The 10,694-nt window shown below is 40.4% G+C and overlaps 2 protein-coding genes across 5 annotated transcripts in view; one reads left to right on the top strand and one right to left on the bottom strand.

Annotated features, from left to right (window-relative positions):
* The window catches only part of LOC111147958 (dynein axonemal heavy chain 6), a 247,580-nt gene that overhangs the window by 22,823 nt on the left and 214,063 nt on the right, over window positions 1–10,694 (bottom strand). The window contains exons 68-69 of the mRNA XM_022504259.1: window positions 5,874–5,993; window positions 5,198–5,319 (exon numbers count right to left, since the gene is read on the bottom strand). Of these exons, the coding sequence (XP_022359967.1) occupies window positions 5,198–5,319; window positions 5,874–5,993 (242 nt within the window). The remainder of the gene's footprint in view (window positions 1–5,197; window positions 5,320–5,873; window positions 5,994–10,694) is intronic.
* The window catches only part of LOC111147959 (TraB domain containing 2A), a 129,557-nt gene that overhangs the window by 78,934 nt on the left and 39,929 nt on the right, over window positions 1–10,694 (top strand). The window lies entirely within an intron of this gene.

Below are 10,694 nucleotides of genomic sequence, written 5' to 3'. Positions count from 1 at the left end.
GATAATTGTCTTTCTCTGATTGACTTATTTTGCTCAGCATAATACCCTCTAGTTCCATCCATGTTGTTGCAAATGGCAAGATTTTGGTCTTTTTGATGGCTGCATAGTATTCCATTGGGTATATATACCACATCTTCTTTATCCATTCATCTGTTGATGGACATCTAGGTTCTTTCCATAGTTTGGCTATTTTGGAACTTGCTGCTATAAACATTTGGGTGCACGTGCCCCTCTGGATCCCTACATTTGTATCCTTAGGGTAAATACCCAGTAGTGGGATTGCTGGGTCGTAGGGTAGCTCTATTTTCAACTTTTTGAGGAACCTCCATACTGTTTTCCAGAGAGGCTACACCAGCTTGTATTCCCACCAACAGTGTAGGGGGGGTTCCCCTTTCTCCGCATCCTCGCCAACATCTGTCCTTTCCTGACTGGTTAATTTTAGCCATTCTGACTGGTGTGAGGTGGTATCTCACTGTGGTCTTGATTTGTATTTCCCTGATGCCGAGTGATGTGGAGCACTTTTTCACGTGTCTGTTGGCCATTTGGACATCTTCTCTGCAGAAATATCTGTTCATGTCTTTGCCCATTTCTTGATTGGATTCTTTGTTCTTTGGATGTTGAGTTTGAGAAGTTCTTTATTGATTTTGGATACTAGCGCTTTATCTGATTTGTCACTTGCAAATATCTTCTCCCATTCTATCAGTTGTCTTTTGGTTTTGTTGACTGTTTCCTTTGCTGTACAAAAAGCTTTTGATCTTGATGAAATCCCAATAGTTCATGTTTGCCTTTGGCTTCCCTTGCCTTTGGCAATGTTTCTAGGAAGAAGTTGCTGTGGCTGAGGTCAAAGAGTTTACTGCCTATGTTCTCCTCAAGGATTTTGATGGATTCCTGTCTCACATTGAGGTCTTTCATCCATTTTGATTCTATTTTTGTGTGTGGTGTAAGGATATGGTGCAGTTTCATTCTTCTGCATATGGCTGTCCAATTTTCCCAACACCATTTGTTGAAGAGACTGTCTTTATAACATTGGACATTCTTTGTGGTCTTGTCAAAGATTAGTTGACCATAGAGTAGAGGGTCTATTTCTCAGCTCTCTATTCTGTTCTTGGGTCTATGTCTCTGTTTTTGTGCCAGTGCCATACTGTCTTGATGATGACAGCTTTGTAATAGAGCTTAAAGTCTGGAATTGTGATGCCACCAACTTTGGTTTTCTTTTTCAACATTCCTCTGGCTATTCAGGGTCTTTTCTGGTTCCATATAAGTTTTAGTGTTATTTTTTCCATGTGTTTGAAAAAAAATAGGTATTTTGATAGGGATGGCATTAAATGTGTACATTGCTTTAGGTAGCATAGACAGTTTCACAATATTTGTTCTTCCAGTCCATGAGCATGGAATGTTTTTCCATTTCTTTGTGTCATCCTCAATTTCTTTTTCTGAGTACAGATTCTTTGCCTCTTTGGTTAGGTTTATTCCTGGGTATCTTATGGTTTTGGGTGCAGTTGTAAATGGGATCGACTCCTTAATTTCTCTTTCTTCTGCCTTGCTGTTGGTATATAGAAATGCAACTGATTTCTGTGCATTGATTTTATATCCTGACACTTTACTGAATTCTTGTATGAGTTCTAGCAGTTTTGGAGCAGACTCTTTCAGATTTTCCACACAAAGTATCATATCATCTGCAAAGAGTGAGAGTTTGACTTCTTCTTTGCCAATTCAGATGCCTTTTATTTCTTTTGTTGTCTGATAGCTGAGGCTAGGACTTCTAGTACTATGTTGAATAGTAGTGGTGATAGTGGACGGCCCTGCCATGTTCCTGACCTTAGGGAAAAAGCTTAGTTTTCCCCATTGAGAATGATATTCACTGTGGGTTTTTCATAGATGGCTTTGATGATATTGAAGTATGTTGGATCCCTACACTGTGGAGAGTTTTGATCAAGAAGGGATGTTGTACTTTGTCAAATGCTTTTTTCAGCATCTATTGAGAGTATCATATAGTCCTTTCTTTTATTAATGTATTGTATCACACTGATTGATGTGGATGTTGAAGCAAACTTGCAGCCCAGGAATAAATCCCACTTGGTGGTGGTGAATAATCCTTTTAAGGTACTGTTGGATCCTGTTGGCCAGTATTTTGGTGAGAATTTTTGCATCCATGTTCATTAAGGATATTGGTCTGTAATTCTCCTTTTTGGTGGGGTCTTTGTCTGGTTTTGGGATCAAGGTAATGCTGGCCTCATAAAATAAGTTTGGAACTTTTCCTTCCATTTCTATTTCTTGGAACAGTTTCAAGAGAATAGGTATTAATTCTTCTTTAAATGTCTGGTAGAATTCCCCCGGGAAGCTGTCTGGCCCTGGGCTCTCCTTGTTTTTTTGGGAGATTTTTGATGACTGCTTCAATCTTCTTACTGGTCATGGGTCTGTTCAGGTTTTCTACTTCTTCCTGGTTCAGAATTGGTAGTTTATATGTCTCTAGGAATGCATCCATTTCTTCCAGATTGTGAAATTTGCTGGTGTATAATTGCTCATAATATGTTCTTATAGTTGTTTGTATTTCTTTGGCGTTGGTTGTGATCTCTCCTCTTTCATTCATGATTTTATTAATTTGGGTCCTTTCTCTTTTCTTTTTGACAAATCTGGCCAGGGGTTTATCAATCTTATTAATTCTGTCAAAGAACCAGCTCCTAGTTTCATTGATTTGTTCTACTGTTCTTTTGGTTTCTATTTCATTGATTTCTGCTCTGATCTTTATTATTTCTCTTCTCCTGCTGGGTTTAGGTTTTCTTTGTTCTTTCTCCAGCTCCTTTAGGTGTCAGGTTAGGTTGTGTATTTGAGACCTTTCTTGTTTCTTGAGAAAGGCTTGTATCGCTATATATTTTCCTCTCAGGACTGCCTTTGCTGTGTCCCAAAGATTTTGAACAGTTGTGTTCTCATTTTCATTTGTTTCCATGAATTTTTAAAAATTCTTCTTTAATTTCCTGGTTGACCCATTCATTCTTTAGCACAATGCTCCTTAGCCTCCATGTATTTGAGTTCTTTCCAAATTTTCTCTTGTGGTTGAGTTCTAGTTTCAAAGCCTTGTGGTTTGAAAATATGCAGGGAATGATCCTGATCTTTTATACTGGTTGAGACCTGATTTGTGACCCAGGATGTGATCTGTTCTGGAGAATGTTCCATGTGCACTAGAGAACAATGTGTATTCTGTTGTTTTGGGATAGAATGTTCTGAATATGTATCTGTGATGTCCCTCTGGTCCAGTGTGTCATTTAAAGCCTTTATTTCTTGTTGCTCTTTTGCTTAGATGATCTGTCCATTTCAATAAGGGGGGTGTTAAAGTCCCTTACTATTATTGTATTACTATCAATGTGTTTCTTTGATTTTGTTATTAATTGGTTTACATAATTGGCTGCTCTATGTTAGGGGCATAGATATTTAAAATTGTTAGAGTTTCTTGTTGGATAGACTCTTTAAGTATGATATAGTGTCCTTCCTCATATCTTATTATAGTCTTTGGTGTAAAATCTAATTTATCTGATATAAGGACTGCCACCCCAGCTTTCTTTTGATGTCCATTAGCATGGTAAATTGTTTTTCACCCCCTCACTTTACATCTGGAGGTGTCTTTGGGTCTAAAATAAGTTTCTTGCAGACAGCATATTGATGGGTCTTGTTTTTTTTTATCCATACTGATATCCCTTGTTTTATGATTGGGGCATTTAGCCCATTTACATTCAGGGTAACTACTGAAAAATATGAATTTAGTACCATTGTATTGCCTGTAAAGTGACTGTTACTGTGTATTGTCTCTGTTCCTTTCTGGTCTGTTACTTCTAGGCTCTCTCTTTGCTCGGTTCGCTCTCTGTAGCTTTTGTTCCCTGAATGTTTTCTGTACAGCTTTGGAGGAGGAAAATGAGAATGGTGACCTCCCAATCTCCAGCCAGCCCATAGGAGCTGAGAGCTCAGGGTCCCACTCCTCAGTGTACCCTCAGGGAAAAGCAGTCATTCCCTCCTGTCTCCCTGGTCTCTGGCTGTGCTCTGAGTTCACCCAGCCTGTGACCAAGCATTATCTATCTATGGTGCACAGCCCTATTTAGATTCTCCAAACCCAGCAGATTCCTGCAGTGCACTCTTGCACCACTCCTCCTGGAGGAGGAAGGAGGAGATCTCCTCAGAAGAGGAAGGAGGAGGTCTTTCCAGATCTGCCACTTGTGTGGTCCCTGCTCGAAGAGCAGTGGCCTGGCTGTGTCTCAGATCATGGTTTAAGGTAATCCTGAGCTGAGAACTCACTCCTCAGCTCTGTCTCTATAGCTGGCTTCCCCACTCTGATACCTGGGAGCTCTGCCACCCTCAGGCATCCCTGGTATTTTTGTGTCCCCACAGATCCTGAGACCACACTGTCCCTGCGAAGGTTCCATCCCCTGCTTAGCCTCTGGAGTGGCATCCCCCAGTGGAGCAGACTTCTGAAAGTTCTTATTTTGTGTTCTGCTGCTCTACCACTTGCCAGGAGTCAGCCCCCCCACCCCCACCCATGGTCTATCTTCCTGTTGCTTCAGATTCACATCTCTGCATGTCCTACGTTCTGGAACGTTGTCAATTTTCTGTTCCTAGAATTGCTGCTCTTTTTCTCTTCTATCTCCTGTTGAGTTTGTAGGTGTTCAGAATGGTTTGATAACTATCTAGCTAAACTCCTGGGACCTGATGATATTTCAGTCTCCTACTCCTCCCAGCAAAGCAATTTTTGATGGCAGAGAACCTTGACATAGGGTGGCAGAGCACTGACCTCCTGAGTCTTTTTTTTTTTTTTGTCTGGAAGTACTACTGTTATTTCTTGTGGATTCATTGATATCTAGGTAGATCTCCCTCTCTAACACTTGTATGGGAAAAATTTAAGTTGAAAAGGAAGATGATTCCCTTCAGCCTTGTGAGCCAAACCTAGTCTCCAACCTTTGTAGTATTCCAGGTCCTAAGGGACGGACCTTATTTCATGGCTTTGGACAGGGAAAAGTGCATGGTGATATTAGGATGCTGTGAGGGATCCAGAGGGAGCAGGCTAAATTGGAATCGAATGCTGAAGTTGAGGTGAAACATTTACTTTTCTCATTTAAGTATATAATAATTTATGGAACTAGTGAGATCATTATTGAAGTTTCAAGTTTACATACACAATATGCAAATGTATTTTAGGTTAAAAGCCACATACCTGGAACACTAGGTTGGCATTTTCATGCATTCCAAATATTTCTGGGTCATCCATCAAAGGCAGATTTTCAATGTAGTCTTTAAACTCTTGTAGGCTGTCAGCCAAGGGTGCGAAATAGATGCCTGTTTATTGCAAACACAGAAGGCAAACATATTGCAAATAGACCAGCTTTGTACTATCAAATTTAGTCCTTCTCTGCCAGTTCAGATGGTGGCTATAATCTAGGGTCTTCCACAGAAAAGGGAATTGTTTTCTCCACTCTCTTTGCCTTCACTACTATGCCTGGTCTCTTTCCCTTTTCTTGAGGCCTCAAGCCTGTGATCAGTCTCTTACTCTTTCAGGGTGTCTTCTTAGAACTTCTCAAGATTCTGGGAGTCCAGTGTTGCTGAAAGCCACACATTGGCAAGGGCTCCAAATTTATAGAACTTTGAAAACATATTTAGACTGAGTATGACCTGTTTTAGAAGGACTCCCAAGTGGTTACTGCATAAAAGATATTTTTATACTTTAACTGCCAAACCAGTTTTGGAGGTGGTCAAGCATGGGGCTGGGGCAGGCGCACATGGGGACTGGGCTGTGATGGCTGGACACTGAGAACTCCTAGATGGAAAACTGAGAGATACCACCAATGACTTCTTGGAAAATATCCTTTCCGGAATATTGAAAAGTCATTTACCTGATTCCGAATATTTATAATCCTCTTCTAATGTTTCAGGAGAAAAGAACCTTTTTAAGATTGTACGAAGACATCTTTGATCCCAGGTGTCTGTAACTCTACCACCATATGTAATTTCACCTGAAAAGGAGTTTGCATTTTAAAACATATTTTTTACTGATATGCATGCCCAAATCCCAATAGGTTTATTTATATACACATTTATTTGGAACTGAAGGTAAAAAAAGCATATCAGAGTTTCCTTCCACTACTCCCTAAAAAGAGAATAAAAAGGCAGGGAAAAAAATCTAGTATATGTATCCTACCCTAATTATTTTGCTTTCCCCAAATAACCAGAACCAAAGCCACTGAGATATATTTACATATTTCTTTTTCTTTTCTTTTTTTCTTTTCTCTTCTTTTCTTCCCTCCTTCTTTTCATCCTTCCTTCCTCCCTTCCCTCCCTTCTTCCTTTTTCTTTCTCTCCCTTTTCTTCCTTTTCTCTTTTCCTTCCTCCCTCCCTCCCTTCCTTCCTTCCTCTACTCCTCCTTCCTCTTCCTCTTTGTCCCCCTCTTCTTCCTGCTCTCCTCCTCCTTTTTCTTTCTCTTCCACCTCTTCTTCCTCTTCTTCTTCTTTTGCTGCAAAATACTGATTTTAGGTCTTATTCTAGCATCAATCACAGTATTCTAAAACATATACAATTCCTAGGCAACACTGCTTCTTTTGGAGGCCAGTAAATAAATGGAACCAAAACATTTACAACAAGACATTCAAACTGTATATATACTTTAGAATTATTAAAATTAAGCTAGGAAGGAAAGATAGGTCCAAGGCAAAAGAGACAACTTGCCTCACAGAAATGATGTTGTGGGGAATTAAAACTTTTTAGTATTCCATCTCTTTTTTCATAGATAAGCTACTTTCAGCATGCTCCACTGTCATCCCAAAATTATAAGTAGGAATGATACCTATTCTGCATTGGGATAATATCTATTGCTGATATAACTCCTTGGGAAAACTCCAGATCCACTGCTACATTTTGTTATTTATCACTGTAGTGCTCCCAGAAGGATTTGACCTATGGTCCTGACATTGTCAATTTCTGAATCCTCTGACTGTTCATCCACTCTCATCTCTATAACTTCCATTATGTCAGGAAGAAATGTTTTTCATTCTCTTTCAAGCTCAGATGGTTGGTTGAAAGTTATTTCAGTCTTTGGAATCTCAATAATTTATTTATTCTAAGGGAGCAGTGTCTTTACATGCACCACACTGTTGGTCTGTCGTGTTGGGTCAGCCACTCAGAGGGAGAGGAGTAGAAGTAGAATAGGTGTTACAGCTAATGTTCAAGTAGCTAAGTCTCTGTATTAGCAATTCTAAGAGGGAAGAAAGAGATGCTGTTGTATTTTCTTGGGTATATTTTTCAGTCACCTTCTAGAAAATCTTGGAACACAAAGTTCAGTTACATCTTTGTAGTGGGTCCATCAGGTCTGGGCCTAAGTCAAAGCTCCTCTTGGATCCTTGGGGCTGGATGGGAATGTAAGCTCAAGTTTCTCCAGCTGCATGATGGTGTGTGGAAAAAGGAGGGTGGCCAGGAAAACGAAGACTTCTGTAGTTGGTAGGTGGTGAGAGGAAAGAGTTGCCCTAAAGTATTTTTTTTTAAGTCACAAAGGACAATATCTACATTTTAAGAAGGAGCACAGAAATATTTTCCCTACAAATCATAAGACTTTGTGCTTCTCCATCCAGATTGAGTTTTATCCTTTTCTTGGATCTGAGTAAATAATTTGACTCAGAGTAGATGACTCACTTTGGGGCTCAATTTTAGGAAGTAGTCTTCTGGGTTTGGTCTTCCCAGAAGAGGGACTTGAGGAGGAAGTGTCCACCATCATGCCCATCACCTCTCCTGGCCCAGGCATCACAGTCCCTGAGGGTCTTGTTGTAGATCCCAGGGTGGTGGCTTCCTCCTTCTCTTCCTCTCCTATCCAAAGGGTGGGGGGTAGCCTTGGATTTGGCTTTGTCCTTGCATGCTTTTGAGCTCGGATCCGTCTCCTGGACTTACGTATTGCTATACTTTATGCTATAAAATTTTAAGACTTTCCCCACCCCCAAATACCTTCTCATATTTAAAGCCTCCTCAGTATTTCTTTGTTTATTCTCTCCTGTTTATATTTATGGTTTTTTTTTTTTTTTTAAGATTTTAGGGGTGCCTGGGTGGCTCAGTTGTTAAGCATCTGCCTTTGGATCAGGTTATGGATCCCAGGGTCCTGGGATCAAGCCTCACATTAGGCTCCATCCCAGGGTCCTAGGATGGAGTCCCACATTGGGCTGCCTGCTCAGTGGGAAGCCTGCTTCTCTCTCTCCCACTCCCCCTGCTTGTGTTCCCTCTCTCACTGTGTCTCTCTATCAAATAAATAAAATCTTTAAAAAAAAGATTTTATTTATTCATTTGTGTGTGTGTGTGTGTGTGTGTGTGTATGTGTGTGTGTGTGTGTGTGTGAGAGAGAGAGAGAGAGAGAGAGAGAGAGAGAGAGTGAGTGCACAAGCAGCGGGAGAAGCAGAGGGAGAGGAAGAACCAGACTCCCTGCTGAGCAGGGAGCCCAACATGGGGCTCAATCCCAGGACCCTGGGATCATGACCTGAGTGGAAGGCAGATACTTAACTATCTGAGCCACCAAGGTGCCCCTATTCTCTGCTGTTTAGTCTCCCCACTGGTGTTGCTGTATCTTCTTGTTCAGTCCTTCATGTTGCTTTTATTATAGCTTCGTAAATTATTGTATCTCTTTACAGCCAAAAGGGCTATGATTGCCAATCCTTAATTACAAAGTAGAACCAAAATTTATTGACAACACACACAGTCCTTTTAGGATGTGCCCTCAGCTTACCTTTTTTTTTTTTTTTCCATTTTGTTGAATATAAAGCTCCTCTCCATATACATCCCCTCTTCATACGACACACCAACCCAACAGAACTGTTCACAAGTACTATAATTAGGCCAAACCTCAGCCCGTTGGGCTTTTATGTCATGATTCTCTCTCAGCCCAGTGTGCTCTCCTGCCTTTTCTCTCCTGTTGAGCCCAACTTAGCTCAGTGTAGCTGGTCAGCACTCAGCTCCCAGCAGAGCTTTCCCGGATTCCCCCAGGTCGTGTTAGTTGTTCCTTCTGAATTCCCACAGCATTGCGCATACACTTCTGATTTGGTTATTATCCTAACATAGGGTTTATGCATTATCGCCACCCTCCACACCATGAGTTTTTGGCAGGCAGGGTCTATGTCATCTTTGTATTTCTAGCATCTATTGTCCCTGACTTTTTTACTTAGCATAGAGTGTGTGAGGTTTACCTATGTTGCAGCACATATCTGTACTTTATTCCTTTAATGGCTGGATAGTACATTGTGTGGATATGCCACATTGTGTTTTTATTCACCAGCTAATGGGAGCTCATGTTGTTTTCACTTTTGGGCTATTATGAAGTAATGCTGTTATAAACAGGTACAAAGTTTTTGTGTGAACATGTGTTTTCATTTTTTTTCCTGGGTATATACCTAGGAGTGGAATTTCTGGGCCATATGGGAAGTCTATTTAAAAAATCTTCCAAAGTAGCCCCATAATTTTACGTTGTCACCCACAATGTATAAAGGTTCTACTTTCTCCACACCCTTGCCAACACTTTGTTACTCTTTTATTTGTTGTTTAATTTTTAAATTATAGTCATCCTAGTCGGTATGAGGTAGTAACTCATTCTGGCTTTAATTTTCATTTCCTTCAACTGAGCATCTTTTCATGTGCTTATCGGGCATTTATATGTCTTCTTTTGTGAAATGTCTATTCAAATCTTTTGCCCATTTTAAATATTGTGTTATGTTAGTCATCATAAAATACATCATTAGTTTTTGATGCAGTGTTCCAAAATTCATTGTTTATGCACCACACCCAGTGCTCCATACAATACATGCCCTCCTTAATACCCACCACTAGGTTACCCATCCCCCCACCTGCCTCCGCTCTACAACCCTCAGTTTGTTTCTCAGAGTCCACAGTCTCTCATGGTTTGTCTCCTCTGATTTGCCCCACTTCACTTTTCCTTTCCTAATGTCCTCTATGTTATCTCTATGTTCCACAAGTAAATGAAACCATGTGATAATTGACTTTCTCTGCTTGACTTATTTCACTCAACATAATCTCCTCCAGTCCCATCCATGTTGGTACAAAAGTTGGGTATTCATCCTTTTTGATGGCTGAGTAATATTCCATTGTATATATGGACCACATCTTCTTTATCTATTCATCTGCTGAAGGGCATCTCGGCTATTTCCACCGTTTGGCTATTGTGGACATTGCTGCTATGAACATTGTGGTACACATGGCCCTTGTTTTCACTACATCTGTATCTTTGGGGTAAATACCCAGTAGTGCAATTGCCGGGTAACAGGGTAGCTCTATTTTTAATTTTTTGAGGAATCTCCACACTATTTTCCAAAGTGGCTGCACCAATTTGCATTCCCACCAACAGTTTAAGAGGGTTCCCCTTTCTCCACATCCTCTCCAACATTTGCTGTTTCCTGCCTTGTTAATCTTTGCCATTCTACCTGGTGTAAGGTGGTACCTCAATGTGGTTTTGATTTGAATTTCCCTGATGGCCAATGATGATGAACATTTTTTCATGTGTCTGTTGGCTATTTGTATATCTTCATTGGAGAAGTGTCTGTTCATGTCTTCTGCCCATTTTTTGACATGATTATTTGTTTTTTGGGTGTTGAGTTTGAGAAGTTCTTTTTTTAAGATTTTATTTATTTATTTGACAGAGATCACAAGTAGGCAGGGAAGCAGGCAGAGAGAGA

The sequence above is a fragment of the Enhydra lutris genome, unplaced genomic scaffold (genome assembly GCF_002288905.1).
Source record: "Enhydra lutris kenyoni isolate GAN:26980312 unplaced genomic scaffold, ASM228890v2 scaffoldscaffold18, whole genome shotgun sequence".
In the NCBI taxonomy this organism is placed as follows: Eukaryota; Metazoa; Chordata; class Mammalia; order Carnivora; family Mustelidae; genus Enhydra; species Enhydra lutris.
This window is presented reverse-complemented; position numbering and strand designations above follow the sequence as displayed.